We start from the raw sequence: 19,707 nt of genomic DNA on the forward strand, positions 1-19,707 counted from the left end.
ATCCTCATTTAACTGCTCCTAGGTTGCAAGTTCCCCACCAATATTAATTATTTTCTCTACTGAACGCCACCAAATTTCTGCGTTGCCAGTCAACATGAAAACTGCACATTGGAGCTTATGCTCTTTCGGGCACCTCATAAAATGAAAAACCGTTTCAATCAATGACAACCACATCTCTGCTTTAGTGGGATCCCCTAACGATCCATCAAAGGAGCGAAGGTCAAACTTCCTGAAATCCTTGAAATGCTTAGCCTTAAGAGACAGGTCCTGCATGTCTCTATTCTGCGGGGGTCTGCTGTAACTGCTCAGGTGGTACCTGTTCCTCCTGAACCTGGTTCTGTGTAGTCTGTCCTGCCATCGTGTTACGAATCAGCTCCTGCAGTTTTTCCATTAGGGAGGATGCAATGACTTCACTAATTATTGCTTCCATTGCCTTCTCATCGACTTGGGTCATAGGTGGATTCTGAGCTATTGGGACAGTCTGGCTACTCTTTGCTCCCTCTTCCTGCACCCTTAGAGGGGGAGGATCCTGAACTCGTGGATGTTGCACTTAGGGTCCTGAACCCTTCTTCTAACAGTCTTTCTTGCTCTAAGTTTAGGTGCCATATCTTGTCATGAACTCATAAATTAGTTTTCTACCTCTGGGTCTTTCTCAGAAAACATGCTACTAAAACATTACATCAATAATCTCATATATGTACTCTGAACTTTCATTAGTAAGACATACCTGGAGATGACGAGGAATCCGTTACTGGGCCATAGAGATTACCTAGACTTACGTAGTAAGTCAGTCTTCAAAACCCAAAATGTGGGCTCTGATACCAACCGTAATGATCTGACCCCCTAGGACTCAAGTTAGGCCGTTACTAAACACATGCATGCACGAAACTTAAAATGACACCCTTTTATAGTGAAATAAATGCTAAATAAATAAGTTGAACTCAAAAGATCTTCATTAAATTCATATATTAAAAACAGACTATAGGGTACCCATAAATCATAAATGATAATTAATAGGTCTAAAAATAAATCTTAATAGTAAGTTTCAAACATCGAATTGAAAGTTGAAAAACAGAAACAGAAATCTAAATATCATGAGCGGAAGCACAAAACTGGTCCCAGTGACTCGATTACGAATTCCGCTTGTCAATTGTCGGTGCATCTCTACCTTTACCTGAAATAACAACATGAGAAATGATGAGTATAAAATACTCAGTAAGTAAACTCACTACTGGGGTCAGGCTAGGCATCTATGTTCTCTAGATGCCTACCTCTGATGGAAACATATAAACTTCTCTAGTCCTCGTGGGACACATACATACATGAAAAACTGATTTTTATCCTACTGTAGTTAAGTATGCCCACTACCTCTAGTAAGTCCCATAGGACCCACAACCTCTGGTGAATCTCGAAGGAAACACAATCTCTGGTGGATCCCAAAGGAAACCACCACCTCTAGTGGATCCCGAAGGAAACACTACCTCTGGTAAATCCCGAAGGAAACACAACCTCTGGTGAATCCCGAAGGAAACACAACCTCTAGTGAATCCCGAAGGATAACACCACCTCTAATGAATCCCAAAGGAGACGCAACCTCTAGTGAATCCCGAAGGAAACACAACCTCTGGTGAATCCCGAAGGATAACACCACCTCTAATGAATCCCAAAGGAGACGCAACCTCTGGTGAATCCTGAAAGATAACTGTTGGGGTTGATGCCCTAAAGTCTCATGTCCTGTAGTTTGTAAACTATTTGTACGAACGCTTGTGTTGTATAATATATGATATTTACTTCACATTTTGATTTTGTTCAATTTTATGTTTTATTTGCTTTACCACAAACCAATAAACATAAAATCCCTAGTTATCTGTATGTAACTTAAGCATGTATGTGGTGACATACAAGTGGATCATGTCTTGAGTGATAACCAAAATGGTCTGTAGTATATAGATATAGGAGGGAAACCTTATCCTGGTAACGTTATGGATACGACCCGCTTTTTGAAATGGTCATAAGTGTTGTGACTTGTCACAGATGGTCTGATCCTGATCATCCATGTAGGGGACATGTGAGCGGGGGCGTCCTATACAAAGAATTTGTATAAGACCTGACCATGAAGTGTTAACGTCTCGTTATCTAACACCATTCATGACAGAGACTTCACTTCACTAGGATGAGGAAATAAATAAAAAATGTGGAAAACAAGACAGGGATTCTCTACAATGACACTGTAGACCAATTGAAAGGGATGTAGCGCAGCTTGGTAGCGCGTTTGTTTTGGGTAACAAAATGTCACGGGTTCAAATCCTGTCATCCCTCCTATTACTTATCCTGAACAGAACGAGGAATCATGACCTCAATCCTGAGTGAGTTGGGAACTCCTGCCATTGAGGACGATCTTTTGATTTGTATGGGTGCGAGTGCCAGGTCGCCGATTCAAACCTACCATTTTTGGGATTCGCTGATTTTGGAACTGGGAACTCAGCTACACGAGATGGAATTCACTCCTTCCCCGAAGTAGGGGCAAGTAGATAGATAGCTTCCTTAAGGGTTGATTCCAAGGCTCGAACGATGTGGCGCCCCACACCTTCTCTGACCCAAGAGGTGTTCACACATAGTTGAACCTGTTGTATTCATTAGAGAAATCAATGGTACTTAAGGAGTGAGATATAACTACAGGGGCAAAATGGTAAACTGGCCCAGTTGTATTCACGAGCATCTATGAAGGATCACGTACTCATGATTGGTTATATCCGATAGACACAAAAATATATCTGTGGTAAGAAGAGTTCAGCTGTTTGGTCTTTAGTGGAATGTCTGGCAGTTAACGGATGGTGGATCTCGTGGCTAAAGAGTTTAGTCAGCTATTCACGTACCATTGAAGCTTCGAGTCATAGGTCCATTAGGTACCTTGGGTAGCTTGGATAAAGTCAAGAATCAGTGTTTGGGTCAGTTTGAAATGTTCAAATTGACAAGAAAGAGTTCAATTATATATGATAATTGGACTGGTTAATTATATATGATATAATTGACTAAATGTATGAGATACGTTATTTTGGAGAAAATTAGATATAAATATGATTTATATCAAGTGAAGGAGAAATTACTATAGTAGATATGTGATATCAAACTATAGGGTAAGAATATAATATGATTATATTCATTAATTATTAAATTGGTTAATTATATGATAATTGGCTGAAAACTTCTCTCGGTCGTGTGTTAGTGGCAGAATCCGAAGTCGGTTATTGTAACTGAAAAATAAAATGATTTTTTTTTTATTTTGCAAAAAGTTCGAAAAATTCGCAATCGGTGTGGAAACGTAAACGAGCGCCTAGTTTGAGAGCCTATACGATAGTTGCTCATCTAAACGATCGCACGCCTGTCCTTAAACGATTGCTTACCTTTCCTAAACGATCGCATAACGTGCCGCGTTTCTAAACGATCGTCTAACTTTTATTAAACAATCGCTTAGTAAAACCTACACGGTCGTGTAGCTTCTTCTAAACGATAAGCACCCTTGCTATACGATAGTTCTTTCTCTCCCACTTGCTTATCGTTTACACGATTTGTCTTTTCTTCGACCTTTACTAAATTCACCAAAGACCACACTTTGGATTTTCACTCTGAGAGTACCAAGGGCTCCAACTAGTGGTGTCGTCCCTGTTGCTTTCTTGTTCGTGACTGTTCGTGCTGTTACTGTTCGTGTAGACGATCATGCTATCACAGTCGACTGTTATGCTGGGCGATACAGTACGTAGAGGCTCTGAGAGTACCAAACAGATCTGACGACACCTAAAACTAAAGTCTAACCCAAAACAGATCTGACGACAACCACGATGACGGTAGGGGCTGGAAGGCGCACGGCTGGAAACGGCATTTCAGATCTGGCTTCACCGGCGGGAAGTTGGTTGGGCATGGCAGATGGACGCGGCTGGCCAACTCACAGCGCTTCAGATCTAGCAGGTCCAACAGCTTCACGACCCAGGCACGAATGGCAGGTACGGATATGCGGCAGCCGAAGGGCTTCGGCGTGTTGGGACGAGGCTCAAATGACTAGGTGGGGGGGAGGCAGCGCGTGGAGCGCTGAGCGACTGGAGGCGATGGGTCGCGAAGGGGAGTTCAGCGTGTGGTTGAATACGAGCGAGGGTGGCTTTCGGCGAGGAAGAAAGCGTGAGGGAGAGGGGGGCGTTCGGTGAGGAAGAAAGGGAAATAAAAAGAGGAAGAAAAATAAAAGGAAAGGAAAGGAAAGGAAAGGAAAGGAAAAAATATAATATAATAAAATAAAATATTTACTTTATTTTATTTTTTTCCTATTACATTTTATTCTATTAAATTCCTTTCCACTAAATCTCCAAAAGCAACCCTTCCCCTTCCAGTTTGAAATTAATTCCTGACATTAATCTCAAATTAAATTATATGCCATAAAAGTCCAATTTCCAAATTCCTTCTTTATTAAACTATTAAATCTTTCGTAATCCAATTAAATTTCCAAAATTCCAAAAATGTAATTGAATAAACAAAATACTGCAAGTCTGCTTTGACAAAATTTAGATTTTTTATACCTAGAAACCACTTTTATCTTGATGCCAGATTATTTTATCTTCCATCCTTAAGTTCAAAGGAACTCTACTGATAATCTTACAATCTTTAATAGTGGTGTTTTTTAAGAGTAAATTAATGTTCCATTCACCTTGTAGGGTAATAAAATCGACAATTTTTGCCTCTTCAAAATTTGTATAAGGACATCTTGGTTTAAAAGTTGATTCTCTAGGTAACCACAAGTCTTGGAACATTTTTGTAGAGGCCCCATTAGCAATTATGAATCGCAGACCTTCCTTGAGTAGTGAGCAACCCTAGTGGATGCTTCTCCATAAGTATGAGGGATTTTTCCCAATATCAGCCTCAAGAATTGTATTGTCTCTAAAATATAGGCTTTTAAGGACCTTGGAAACGCGCAGGTTATTGTTTGCAAGGATTTTGTTTAGCTACTAAAGCTCTATTGAATCCTTCTAGGCCCCCAAAACTCAAGCCACCTAGGGCCTTTGAGAGGCAGAGGTCAGCCCATTTGATCCAGTGTTTTTTATTTTTTGAAAAGTTCCTTGTGATTTCGTAACATAGTTGTTTTTGTAATTTGAAGATACTCATTCCATAGGTCGGGATGGCTTGGGCAACACTTTTAATAAGAATTTCTTTGCTTCCAATTGAAATGTAATTCCTTTACCATCCTTGTAGAGTTTTCCATATCTTGTCAATTAAAAACTGGAAACCTTTACACTTGCTTCTTGAAAGAAAAGATGGAAGCCCCAAATAATGGCCCAAATTTTTTACTATTGGAATTTCCAATATACTACTAAGGAACGTGGTTCTATCCTCATTGACATTTGGGGATACAAGAATTCTAGACTTTGAAAAGTTAATGCGAGCCCTTATTGCTGCTTCAAATGCCTTCAAAATACTCTTTAAATGAGAGAATTCCATTGGCCCTACAAAAGATTAAACTATCATCTGCTTGAGACATACAAGGACACCTGGTGAGGTTTTCCTTGAGAAATAAGGAGTTGAGTAGAGTTGAGGGACCTTAGGTATGGTGAAATAGGATCTCCCTGTCTTAAACCTCTGTTCAGGGTAAAGCATTCACTAGCTTCACCATTTACTTGAATAACAAAATTAGTAGAAGAAACGTGCACCATGTTCTTATATATATATAGATGAGTGAATATTAAGCTTAATATATATATATATATATATATATAGATGGTTTCACCATTTAAGTGTGTCACTTTTGACATAGCTTTGTACGTGAAAATTCACATATTTGAATATTAAGCTTAGACGATTGTTATTATATATATTTAGATGTATATAAATTGAAAAAAAGAAACGTGCACCATTCTTTGGATTATGACGACTACCGAAAACGTGGAAAATAATAATATATTATTGCTTTCACATTCAGTCCACTGGATCTTGGATTTTGACCATTGGTAAACATACATTTTTATTTTATATAAAATTCAAATACATGTTTCGTGTGTTCGACATCGATGTGAATGGTGATCGATATTTTCATTATATCGTAAAAAAATTTATATAACATAAGAAATAAGCAACAAAATGTCACTAAAGTAAAATATAATATAAATTATAGATATCTTAACTTGTTTAAAAATCACAAAAAATTGAAATCGATATATTATTGATATTTCCATCAAAATTTTCATAAAATTAAGACTTCAATATTTATGCCGACATCGACATTTAAAATCTTGGATATACGTGTCATTTATTAACTAAATACATTTATGAGAATGATTTTTAAATGGTTAAAATTACTATTTTTCTAATGTTCAAAATCTATATGAACATGCCTTTAATCTTTAAAAGTCAATTTAATGTTAATGTGATTTTAATTATTTGAAATTAATCCTAAGCATGGTATAAGTCAAAGTGATAGTCAACCTTCAAAGGGGGAAAAAACAAGAATTAACCTAGGTATAAGTTGAATATTAAATATAAAATCCATACTTTATGATGGTTGTATTTATTTAGGGCATGTTTGAACTAGATAAAAAAAAATTGTTTTTAAAAAGGTCATTTTGATTTAAACCTTTTAAAAAAATTGTTTAGAATACATTTTGTATGTGTTCCAAAAGTTATTTTAAACTATCTTTAAATACTTCAATTTTTTTCTAAAATGATTTATTATCAAAATTAAACACTTAAACAACCAAACACACCCTTAGCCACTAAAATTTAAGAGGTTGAATTATATTCTTAACTTTTTTTTTTTTTTTTAAAGAAAGTAGATGAATCAAACCTACGACCTTCTAAGTATATGTATAAACCAAATGACTATATACAATTATAACCTAATTTGTCAAAGTGAGCATCACTTAACTGACGTAAAATGTGTACCACCGATAAAAATTTCACTCAATTTTCAATAATAATTTCTTAGAGGGTGCTTGTTTCAATGGTAAGGCTTGTGATGGGTTAGACATCCTAAGCTCAACCCTTGTTTGGGACAAGAGTATAAGAAGTCGCTTCTACACTATTTCCCATAGTTTTGAATAGTAAACACTATTCAAATCCATGGGGTTACACTTTTTTTTCCTAATTTAATTAAGGAGGTTTGTCGGCCAACTTTCGAACACCACATTCGACAACTGTTGCCGATCAACTCCGACTACCACCCTTAATGACCGTTGCCAGCCACCTTTGATTGCCACTTCTAGTGACCTATCGGCGAACTTTCGGCCACCGATTTTGGTCAAATTTTGACCACCGGCGGCCAACTTCAACCGCCACCTCCGACGACCATCGTCAGACACATCCAGCAACCCTATCGGCGAACCTTCGACACCAATTCTGGCAAAACTTCTACTGCCACGGGCTAGCTTTGGAAAACATTAACAAAAACGCTTTTAATATATAACAAACGAAAGAAACTTATATATAAAAATGTGTTTAAATAAAAATGAATTCTTGAAAAACAATTTTTTCTAATTCATTCCACAGACCACAATTTAATTACAATAATATTTTTTAAAACATACTTTCTCTTTCTTCTAATTCTTTTTTCATGGAAAGTTTTTTCAATTATTATGATTTATTAGATTATCTTTTCTTTTTTTTAATTCTCTCTTCTGTGTATATGTTTTCCTTATTTTAAGAGATTTCATTTATTTTTTCTAGAAAAAATTTTACATATAGAAAAAATGTCAAACTATTTACAAAAATAGCAAAAAAAACATTGATAGATATAGATAAACTTCGTCTATCACAAAGTATCAATAATAGATTTCTATTTTGGAATTCTTTTTTTCTATTTCTCCTAGTTGTAAATCGATCACTACAAGTAACATCTCTTATATGCTTCTTTTTGTATTATTATTATTATTATTGTATAGACACATTTTTAATAAAAATAAAATAGTAAGGAGGGTTAAAAGTAAATTGAACTAGATTTTATGTAAAATAAATAACTCAGTAGACTGCAATTGCATAATTAAATATATTTATTTAAACTATATAGGTAGAAAACTCTAATTTAAATTAGTAAATACTACAAAAGTCTATATAACATTGTATTTCAAAATCTAGTAAAATCAAAATATCAAATTATTAAAACAATAAATTAAACAAAATTATAATTTTAGTCAAATCTCTATTTCAAAATTCAAAAAACAAATATTCTTATAAACTTTTTAGATTATTTTAAACTTAACTATATTAAAATAATTAAGATACAAATTTAAACTAATCTAAAATTTAGCCACATATTAAATATAAGAAAATAATTCATAATCTCAAAATTTATAAATTTGTTATTCATTCCCAAGTTATCTAAGCTTGCACTCCAAATGCAGACTTCTTAAATTTAGACTTCCAAAACCTGCACTCTAAACACGATTTTCTTAAATCCATTCCACCTAAACCTCCCAAGCTTAACATTTCAAGTTTAGCATTCCAAATCTGGACACCAAACGTCCCCTTATGGTTTCTCTTCTTATTATGATAAGACAAACATCGATTAATTTAGTTAACATTATCTATTAATGATGAAAAGTCGAATAGCACAGCATCACAATTTATTTAAAAGAAAAGTTGATGTCACTATTTTCTTCTACTATTTCAAATTTTATTGTGCTAATATTTGTCTAACAAACATGTTCGATGGATATAAATTGACAAAAAATATTTGGATGCATCTCGAACTGCACACATCTTTGTGTATTTTGTGTATTTTATCGAAGTGTCTAATTACAAACATTTTATCGTGCTAACATTTGTCTTTCAGATTTCGGATTGAAGGGTATACATGGAGATCAATATATGTTGCACCCAAGTATTGAACCTATAACCAATAATAAGAATTGAAAATTCACTAGCACACTTGGATTATTTTAACGTTTGAACACGAAAAGAGAAGTTGAATTTAATTTGAACATAATCATGTTCAAACTGTTGATCAACATGCCCACGTGAGAAATTATGTGGTCTGCAAGCTAGAAAGTAATGTTCAAGAAGACAACCCATGCGCAGTGGGTTTGAATATGTAGCCAAGAGATGCAAGGACAAAACTTTCTCGTCTTTTATTACATTGCCAAATGTATTTATTAAAAGTGTGTGGTTGAACATGGAGCTTGTCGGACATTGCCATAAGCACAATCAACCAGCTCTCATGGCCCCCCATTTTCAGTTCCATCCAATGGCAAAACGCAGGCAAATGGTTGAATTGAATTGAAACAGAGTTTGAATGAGGAAAAACAGAGCAATATGTGTGCATTTTCAGTGTTTTTAAAGATGATAATATATCAACAACCCCTTCTCATCATATGTTACATCTATCTACATAGTAATTGCTGACTTGAAACATCTTAGAAACTCGGGATTTCCTAAAACATGCACTGTAATGTAATATAACAACAAACTAGGAAAATCATTGCCTGAAATGAAGTGAATGAAGCTCCCTCCCTCAAAGACAGACACTGTATAAAGTAGAGTTTTTAACTTATAATATTGAATGGAATGAGCCAGGCCATGCCATTTTCAGATAGACCATGAATCAATCAAAAGAGGGTTTCTTACTATTGTTATGTTTGTAGACCATTTCTTCTTCCATTTAGCTCCGAGCCTTACTGCTACCAAGTGTGAGCTCTAAATCCTCCAATCCGACATCGTGGATCTTCTCCCCTTCCCAAGGCTTAACCTTGTAGCCCAAGAACTCAAATTCATTTCCTCTTCCATTTTCTTTGATGAAACCACCATGTAGAGCATGTTGGTCAGCAGGTTTCACAAGATTGAACGTGGGAGATGTTGGCATTGTCGATGCAGAAGGCGCATAGGCACGGAGAAGTGCCCATTGACTAGAATCATTGGTAGATGATTCAGATTCGTCACATTTGTGAATCGTGGCGGGAGTATGGATCTGAGGGCGAGTCGGGCTAGCTGGAGCAGATACTGCAAAGAAAGGGTAATTCAAGGAGGACAAGGATTCTTTAGCAGTGACTTCCCAATTGGGGAATGGCTGTGGAGTCCTTGAGGCTGGGGATGAAAGGGGAGGGGTCACAGGAGCACTATTTGAGATTCTTAGAGGAGGAAGCGATATGGGAATCGCTTGGCGAAGATAAGGAATGAGGTTCGACGGATTGTTGGCGTCGAAGTGGGATGGGCTCGGGAAGGAGGAGGAGGAGGGACTGACTTGGTAGGATCCCATAGGACTGGGGAATGAAGATGACAATGGGCTTGGATTTTGGGAAGAGTAAGGGGTGATTTTGGTTGAATTGCCAACAATATCAATTGGGGGCGGCTTGCATCCCTGCAGTAAGATAAAGCACAAAATCATATATCATTTGATTTCTAGGGCACAACCAAAGCAGAATTGATCAAAATACATTAAGCTCCTCAGCTCGATTTAGTTCACAAACTAAAATCAAGTCAATTACAACAATAAATTCGCATGGCGAAGCAATTGAAACGAATCGATCGATTCTCCAGATCGATCCCAGTGGCGAAGAGAACAGATCAAATTCAAACCCAACAAAGACAACAACTAGTACATTAATCATTTCATTCAGATCTACTAAACCATTTGAAAATCAACATTCCAATTAACAAGAAAAATGAGAAAAGAAGATCAATTGAAGAGAGAGAAGGCGGAAACTGACCTTCCGATAAGTGGTTCCGTCATCTTCGACAGTCCAACCAGCTTCAGCACAGAGGGCCTTAAGGACCTCGTTATTGTCGCAGTGTTTAGGCAAATTGAAGTTGCCCTGAGCCCTAAGTCCAGAGTAAATCTTAGCAGCGATGGCTCTCCTCCGACGCTCTCTGGTCCGATTATTCTCCCGTTCCCTCCAAGACGGCTTCCGCCGGCAATTGGAGGCAGAAGTGGCGCCGTCGGAGGTCATAATCCGCGATCGGCGGAGATAATGGCGTGGGGAGAGTGAGTCTGGCGGGAAATGGAAAACGGGAGTGGGGGTTTGGATTATTGGAAGAAGTGGCGAAGGAGTTTGGGTATTAAAGTGGACGGAAGAAATGGAGAATTTTCAGGGTGGGAAAAGAAGATAAAGAAGAAGACGACGACGACTACGGTTTGATTATCTCTGTCCTTTGACTTTGGGGCCCGCATGATTGAAACGGTGGGCCCTCGGGATCGGACGGTGATTAAAACTCCACGTAAGACAACCACTAACACGCGTGATGAGTTTTTTTTTTTTTTTTTTTTTTTGCAAATTTATACGTAAATAATTGCTTTAGTTACAAATTTGGTCCTATAGTTTGTAAAAAAAATAAAATTGAATCCTTATACTTTTAAGGATTATAATTTAGTCTTTCTCGTGTGATAAAATTTTATAAGTATTCTCCATAGTTGGGTAAAATCTTCATACATATTCCTTACTTAGTGACAGATCCGAAACTTATGTCGTTAATAAGCCTCAAACTTGATAAAAAAAAAAATTTGTAGATACCGAACTACTTTTATTACTACTGAAACGTAACAACAGTGGTAAGTCCGAGTCGATCTACAGGGATGCGATTTGTTTCATTAAGTTAATTTTCTAAGTAGAGTAGTAAATGGGAGGTTCTGGCGTGGAAGAGATAAAACGTGCGAAATTAAAATAAAATGGTAAATGTAATCTAGAATAGGAGTCTATCTAATTTCTAGAGCAAGAGAGAGAATTCTATGCATTTCTATCATGGAAATCGATAATTAAACGAACGCTCAATTCTATGCATGTACAACTATCAAATCGATTCGACTTAACTAATCTCTACAAAGGCCGACAATCAATTAAATCAAAATCAATCAAGCGTCCTAATTATCAATTAAGGTCGAAAATACCATACCCTAATTAAACTATATGCTCTCAATTATATTGGGTTCTTAACGATCATATAGAATTAGAAAAATATATGCATTAAGAATAAGGATTCAATCGCGTTGATTAAAAATCAAGAAAAACCATATTCAATTAACCAATTTATTTTTCAAATATGGATTAAATATACAATGCCAAAATTCAAGGACAGTCTATAAATCTCAAGCATACACATTCAATCCAACGATTACAACAAAAAAATAATAATAATAATAAATAATAACCTAAAGACACTAAATTCTGAAGGGAAAAGAAGAAAAATGAAGGTTAACTTCGGCCTCCATCAAATTCAGCCCCAAAATTCAGCATATCCTGACCTAAAGACGAAGAGAGGTATTTATAGAAGTCATCGCAGCGTTGCAATGCTGGGAAGAGCGTTGCAATCTTGGCGTTGTGCAAACTTATGTTACAAGTAGCATTGCAACGTTGCACATTCTGCCTTATAGCGCCAGACAAGCATTGCAATTCTGGGACAGTGGCATTTTCATAATTTCTACTCCTTTGAAGCCCAGATGCTCAAAACACCTCCAAATTGCTTCAAATTAACCTCGTTCAGCTTAATTCTACAAAATAGAATCCAATAACGAGTCCAAACTAAGCTAGGAATAATAGCTATTTTTTAGAGCTATCAAACACCTCCAACTTCATTCTTACTCGTCCCGAACAAGGTAGAAACACACAATAAACACAAAAAGATTAACGGTAGCATTTTTTACAAACCCGAAACTTATGTCGTTAATAAGCCTCAAACTTGATCAAAAGAAAATTTGTAAATACCGAATTACTCCTATTACTACTGAAACGTAACAACAGTGGTAAATCCGAGTCGATCCGCAAGGAAGCGCGATTTGTTTTGTTAAGTTAATTTTCTAACTAGAGCGGTAAATGGGGGATTTTTGTGTGGAAGAGATAAATCAATCCAGCATCCTAATTATTAATTAAGGTCGAAAAGATCATGCCCTAATTAAATTATATGCTTTTAATTCTACTGGGTTTTTAGTGATCATATAGAATTAGAAAAATATATGCATTAAGAACAAAGATTCAATCGCGTCGATTAAAAGTCAGGAAAAGTCATATTCAATTAACAAGTTTAGTCTTCAAATCTAAAATAAACATGCAATGCAAAGATTCAAGATCAACCTATAAACCTAAACATGCACATTCAACCATTACTACTGGGGTAAAATCAAGCATAGACGAACTACGAGGAAACGTGCGAGCTTGAAATTAACTAGCGGAGATATGCAATCATGATAGAGTTGTCGGTCCAACACACAAATGCAAATATAAATTCATCAAGATTCAAAGAAAAACATAGAATTGAAGAACATCACAATTTAATTACATAAAACTCAAGAAATTAGACATAGGTTTCTTGCTCAAAGAAAATTAGATAGAAGTTACTCTTAATTTGTAGAAAAATCCGAGATACACATTTGATCCATTGATTACAACCTAAAACAAAAAGAAAAACTAACCTAAGGATACTAAATTCTAAAGGGAAAAGAAGAATAATGAAGATCAACCTCGCCCTCCATCAATTCAACTCCTAAAAGTTAGCATATTTTGACCTAAACATGAAGGGAGGTATTTATAGAAATCATCGCAGTGTTGCAACACTGCACATTCTGCCTTATAGCGCCAGGCTAGCGTTGCAACTTTGCAGAGCGTCGTCAGGCAAGCGTTGCAACTCTGTGACAGTGACATTTTCGTAATTTCTGCTCCTTTGAAGCATGAATGCTCAAATTACCTCCAAATTGCTTGAAATTAACCCCGTTCTTCACTAAATGATTAATTTTACCTCTTGATTCTTGATTGCTCGGTACCTACAAAATAATACAATAAACACATAAAATCCAACAACGAGCTCAAATTAAGCTAGAAGATATAGCTCTTTTTTAGAGTTATCACTTAGTCATGAGTGTTTTATCAAATCATAAAAACTAAATTCTAATTATAAACTATAAATACTAAATTGTATCTTTTTTCGAACTAAGGACCAAATTCACAATTTAACATAAATAATTAATATATGTCAAGTTATACCTTTGAACTTTGAGGTTGCATTAATTAAAATTTTAAACTAATAATTAGATTAATTTAAGTTTGAACTTACATAAATGTATCAATTTATACGGTCCATTATATTTTGTTTTGGTAAACATCATGTGTACCAATTTGGACTCTAAATCAAGATTAACTTTGAAAATCTTTCATGAACCAATTGTAATTGTCGACTTTTCTAAATCCAATATTTGAAGTAATCTACACACATCTAAGAATTTCACATTTACAATTTTCAAAAGTTTCTTAATAAGTTGATTTATCCACTTGTGACAATTTAAAAGTTTAATTGAAACAATTATAAGTCTCATACAATATCTATTGAATCATTATATAAATTGATAAACTTACAAAATTTGAGGATTTAAATAGATACAATTATTAGTTCAAAGTTTTATAGGATAGAATTTTAGGTATAAATTGATATTAAAATAAGGTGGGGGAAAGGGATTTCTATTAAGCAAACCGAACAGGCATGTCTTTGTGGGCCTCAAACAAAAGCCGCAAAGAGAGGGCATCTGAAAGGGGAAAAGACAAGGGAATGGCCATGGCAAGCAAATTATATCTTTTAATCTCCTATTTGAGCGGTTTTTAATTATTGGTTTTCTCCATTTACGCTTAGGGGAAAATATGCATTTTTATATTAATTTTGAGTTTAATTTTTATTTGCTTCCTACATTTCAAAATATCATAGAGTTTAATCTCCATGTTATCTTTCGGTTTCTTCTATGCACACGCGAACCAAGCTTGTTCTCTTTCGGTTTCTTCTTCAAGTTATCATGTGAACCAAGTTGAAGACTGGATTGCAACAACATAAGGATTTTGGAATGTTGAGTAAAGTTTTAACAATAAAAATACTCTAATACGATTTGCTTTTACTTCATTAAAAATAATCAAATACACGTCTAATACACTTTATCATTCAATAATTTATTATTTATTGAATACTCTATTATTTTTTTACCAAAAAAAAAACTTCAAATAATAATAACAACGAAAACTATCGCTATTAGTATTAAATCAAATCAAGTGTCAATCCGAACATAACCTGATTGTAATTGAATACTCAAGATTATAGTGTTACAATAAATGTGTTCACCCATGAATAAAATAGAAACTTCACTGCAATGCGCTGTCCACAAGTTAAGAGGGAAGTGAGAGGCGAATAATGCTGGTCTCTCTATGGGGAGCACGTAAATTCGTTCAGGCTCATAGCAATCAATAATAATCTGGCAAAGGATCAAAGCATGTAGCCGCCCCTTTTGACTTTTGAAAATGATACATTAATCAAAAAGATCTCAGCAGGAAGGAGAGTTGCAGAGCTCACATGGCAAGCATAGCATGGCTATATCCTTGTGAAGTATTGTGATTCCTGGAAGTGAAGGGGTTCGTTACCCCAAGAAAGGCATCCAGGATTCATCTCTCGAGCAAAAAGTTCGATGCAGCGACCAGGCTTTGGCCCCGGAACATACTCCTGCAGAAGCTCTGGATGGAAAGCAGAATGGTGGAACAGATAAGGGGTATACATCCAGTAGAGGAATCCAAAATTTCATTCCATGTGAGTTTAAGTTTCAGAGGACTTTTGAAGAAAGAAAGCATTGTTCAAAGTGATACCTGCAATTGGTGGCTTCCTCGAGTAATCACCAGGAATGCTAATGATGACCTGATCTTTAGGTAAGGTTTGCTTCAAACTTTTCAGGTCTTCAAAATCCTTTACTCAGAAGTATTTTAAAGAAGTCAACAATAAATAAAGGTTTAGAGTGTTGAAAAGTTCGAACTAATCAGCATTAATCACTGGACAAAACTTACCTGCTTAAACTAACCACATACCAAAATTTTTTGTTATAATGTATTTAAGTTAGAAATATGCGATTAAATTATAAATTCAGTTTATGTGTTTTTATGAAGTATATTTTTAATTAGTGACTATGGTAAAGAATATCACTACGATGCCCAGCATGTTCATCAAGTAGATTTTGACTGAGTTGGTGCTACTTAACAGACAAGTAGACAAACTATCAGGTGTTTATTTTACATTAGCATTCTATTCATGACCAAGTACAGTACAAAATTCATATTAATTCTTAAAAATATTTAGGAACTAAATCCATTTTAATTCAACTAAAGTATATAAATTACATTCTTTTTCTTCTCTTGGTGGGCACAGCATACAAAGATGTTTCCTGTAGGTAGGTAAGTTATTTCCTTAATCAATTCAGATGCTTTTTTTCTTCCTAATCAGCCATTATCTTGATACCTCACCATAACAACAGCCCAAGAGAAGGCATTCATACGGCCTGTGATGGAAGAGATCTAGATCACTTATCAACGAAGCATCTGCTTTGACCTGTAAAATGCAGGTAGGTATAAAAGGTCAGAACAACTTGGTGAGAGATGGGGAAGGAGAGCTCGGACCTTCAACCAGTAATAAGTGGAAATATGTACGACTCCCCATGCAGGAAACAATTCCAGATCAATAAAACGATGGAACTTTTCTCTGTTTGTCACCCACAAGGCGACCAGTGCTCCTTTGCTATGAGACAGTTTCTTAATAGGCAGAGATAAGAAATATCGGTTTGGCAATGTAGGATACCTATTGTGGTTAAATAGAAATGCATTAATTGTCCAAACATACACATGTTCAACAATAGTGGCAAGAAGGTACGGCAAAACCAATTGAGGATGAATGGCAACAATGAGGTTGTGACAATAAACATATAGTGAAAGTGAAAAGGACAGTAAATTTGTTTTTCCAATAGGATGGTCCCGGAACTATTGACAATATACCAGTTTTAGTCACATATTAACTAGAGATTACAAACTTCAATAATGCTCGGCACGGCAAACATAATCAATTTTAACAGATTTTAACATCTGGACAGAATGAATATTCTGATGAAAATTGCATGAAAATAAAAATGTCAATTTTTAATATATTTACTTAAACAGCAAACATTTTTTAATTTTCTTAAGGTCAACCTGTGATTTACCGTTACAAGGTCAATTCAGTAGGCAGTAAGTTATCAAGAAAATACGACCATTATTGTCAGTAATTTGTCAACAACAATAGGGATATGCTGACCGATGATCTATATTTAATTGGTTTGACTTTTACATTTAGAAATCAAATCTTTACGGTTCTAAATAATTGGATTACTGCATCTTGGTTTAATGTAGACTAATTTCTCATTATCTTTTTCCTTGTGGACCCATTAAAGCAAACAACCGTAACCCCCCCACCCCCCGGTAACATCCTTCCACAGAAGTACATCTGAAATTATCCCCAACTGTGATTAGAACACCAAGAGCATCTTTGCACTTCAAAACTCTAAATGCATAGGAAGCCTTAACTAATCTGAAAAACGCTGGGTGACTTTAAAATGATATGGAAATGAATAAGATGAATGAGCTATAGCATACTTCGATTTTTGTTGAGCACTTCCATTTTCCCATGGTGGATCGATCACAATAAGACTGAAGCCAGAGATAGCTTTAGCTGCATAGCAACCAAATACACAATCAGACATTTCCAATGAGAAGATAATACAAAGTTTCCATGAGTGTGTGTGTGTGTGTACATAACTAATATTCCTAAACCAATATTAAGCCCCACAAGTAGTTCCTCTACATAAATCCTTAACATGGGAGGAAGAGGATGATATCTGATGGCAAAACTAGGCAAGAACAATAGCATTGTAATAGAATAAGGGACGGAAGATTTAAGTGATAAAGACCACATGTTTAAAACAGAAGAACCTCAACCAACTCCCCTTTTAATGGGATTTTTTTATGCGCTCGTTATTCTCACTTTTCTCAATAAAAGCTCGGTTTCTTATTTATTATTTTTTAAAATAGATGCATGATGATAAGTTAACTAAAGATCAACTGAATTTACTGTCTTTTTCTATTTACTGTCAAATAAGTAACTAAAGATTTTCTGTCAACTAAGTACGAAAGTCAATGATTTTACTATAATAAATTGCATAAATGAAATGCTTAATCATTTGGAAATTAGACGTAAAACTAGAAGTCTAAAACATGAAGACATGCGGACCTTACCAGGAATAAGGTTGTGAACCTGCCTCAAATCAGACTTGTACATGGAAACAATAGAAACAGTTTCATGTAAGACCAACTTGGTACTAAACCTAACAAATCTTAGAAACAAAGGCATCTGAAATATCCCAAATGACAGAAGTACAAAACAGTGCTCATCTGAAAACATTCGGAGGTTCTTTATGAAAACTAATGATTGGTTTGATTGGAAGAGAAGGCGAGATCAAAACAAAAAACAGAAATCATCAATATTGTTTGGATAACCAATAACACTTCTCAAGAACACCAAAAAGTAATGAAAAACGAAAACCTTCATTAATAAATGGCCCAAGAAATCAGAAATAGAAAAATGTTGACAAGGTCGCCACCATACCATGTAGAAACAACTTTCACGAGGCAATATATATTGATGATCGAGAAATTCAGCTTCCACCTCATCAGATGTCTCATTGACAACCAGGTTATTGAATAAAGGAACTACTCTGTGCTTGAAAGAGGATCCTGAAGCAGAAGGGGAGTACATAAATTGTCAGGAATTTGCCAGCACCACTAAAGAAGGCAGTGGGTGGAGCCAAAAACACTGGAATATTAGTTTGTCAAAGTTATTTGCCCCCTTCTGAAAACTTTTGGCTACACATCCAACAAGGATAATGTTAGCACACAATTCAAAAAATGTCATATTCACACAACGCAGGAACTTAGCCAAAAGTTTACCAGGTTAATATTGAAACTTCAGACTGACCAAGACATAAAAACCACTAAGCAAGAACCAAATTTTTACCAGCATGGAGTAGCTACTATGAGTTGGAAGTAGATGAAATAAAATTACGTCCTAACAAAAAGAGTAATCCAAAATGTAATAATAGCATGAATCATATAAATGCAAAATGCCTTCCCCTTAATTGACCAACCTCCAACTTCACTCGACTGATTGGACTCGGGGACTTTAAGAGTTATCTCATATAAAGGCGCTTGCCAAATCTGTCCGTGTTCAATCAATGATAGTTGATCACTGGAAAATTCTAACCCTTCGCTTTCCGCCGAAGAACCAACTTCACGGTTTAAACTGCTCATTTCCCTCAACAGATCAGTAGCTTGCAATAACGACTCGTGTGCCTTCAGTAACAATGGCTTTGCCACCTGCAGCACGTGAACACCACAAAATATTTACCACCGCAGAAACATTGACAATCATCTTATACAATGTAATGAAATCAAATTACAAATATAGAAACCTGGTGTTTCCTTTTCAAAAAGAAAAATATAGAAACCTGGTGGCGTTGATCGGCAGCACGTTCTTTCTCATTTAAACAGCGGAGTTTCTTTTCCTTCCTCTTTCTCTTCTTTGCATGCGATAAACAATCCTTGTTCTCTAATCCCTTACTTTCGTAATCGAAGAATCGTGAGTAGTAACCAGCAGGAGAAACCCTAAACCGTGAGTACGAACGATTCAAAACACGAACTGGGTCTACGAAAATGAATTTAGAATCCCCGAATCGATGAATTCCAGACTCCAAAAATACAGAGAGTTCATCCTTCGCTAAGCGATCCTCCATTTTCACAAAGTCTCACTGTCAACCGTCACTGACTACTGCCCAGAGTCGCGCGGAGAGTCTTTCCTCCGTATGCCCACCGACAGTGAACCGAACCGGACGACGTGCACTGGTCGAACACTAAGCCGACCGATTGACGGTCCAGC

The 19,707-nt window shown here is 35.8% G+C and overlaps 2 protein-coding genes across 3 annotated transcripts; both read right to left on the bottom strand.

Annotated features, from left to right (window-relative positions):
* Positions 1–9,073: 9,073 nt before the first annotated feature.
* On the bottom strand, positions 9,074–11,060 carry LOC120075412 (protein BRASSINAZOLE-RESISTANT 1-like). Its single transcript, XM_039028790.1, has 2 exons — positions 10,674–11,060; positions 9,074–10,324 (listed from the first exon to the last, which is right to left on the bottom strand). Exons 1-2 carry the CDS (start codon positions 10,911–10,913, stop codon positions 9,629–9,631), a joined length of 936 nt encoding a protein of 311 aa, XP_038884718.1. The 5' UTR covers positions 10,914–11,060; the 3' UTR covers positions 9,074–9,628.
* A 3,922-nt stretch (positions 11,061–14,982) lies between these two features.
* LOC120075647 (methyltransferase-like protein 2) lies at positions 14,983–19,707 on the bottom strand. 2 transcript variants are annotated; one of them, XM_039029231.1, is made up of 9 exons: positions 19,280–19,707; positions 18,920–19,148; positions 18,382–18,509; positions 18,012–18,045; positions 17,373–17,448; positions 16,368–16,545; positions 16,210–16,299; positions 15,567–15,663; positions 14,983–15,437 (listed from the first exon to the last, which is right to left on the bottom strand). In XM_039029231.1, the coding sequence occupies exons 1-9, from the start codon at positions 19,562–19,564 to the stop codon at positions 15,298–15,300; spliced, it is 1,257 nt and encodes a 418-aa protein (XP_038885159.1). In that variant the 5' UTR covers positions 19,565–19,707; the 3' UTR covers positions 14,983–15,297. The 2 variants fall into 2 exon arrangements, 1 of the variants encoding a protein (XP_038885159.1); XR_005481377.1 differs by having other exon boundaries at positions 15,410–15,437; positions 16,092–16,299; positions 19,280–19,701.

Source organism: Benincasa hispida, chromosome 4 (assembly GCF_009727055.1).
Source record: "Benincasa hispida cultivar B227 chromosome 4, ASM972705v1, whole genome shotgun sequence".
NCBI classification, from domain to species: Eukaryota; Viridiplantae; Streptophyta; class Magnoliopsida; order Cucurbitales; family Cucurbitaceae; genus Benincasa; species Benincasa hispida.

Excerpts from the sequence above, each read along its gene's own strand:
- LOC120075647 (XM_039029231.1), bottom strand. The coding sequence starts at position 19,564 with ATGGAGGATCGCTTAGCGAAGGATGAACTCTCTGTATTTTTGGAGTCT. Across the intron at positions 19,149-19,279 it reads CTGCCGATCAACGCCACCAG|GTGGCAAAGCCATTGTTACT; the intron begins GTTTCTATATTT and ends CACGTGCTGCAG. Across the intron at positions 16,546-17,372 it reads AGTGCTCAACAAAAATCGAA|GTATCCTACATTGCCAAACC; the intron begins GTATGCTATAGC and ends TAACCACAATAG.
- LOC120075412 (XM_039028790.1), bottom strand. The coding sequence starts at position 10,913 with ATGACCTCCGACGGCGCCACTTCTGCCTCCAATTGCCGGCGGAAGCCG. Across the intron at positions 10,325-10,673 it reads ACGGAACCACTTATCGGAAG|GGATGCAAGCCGCCCCCAAT; the intron begins GTCAGTTTCCGC and ends ATCTTACTGCAG.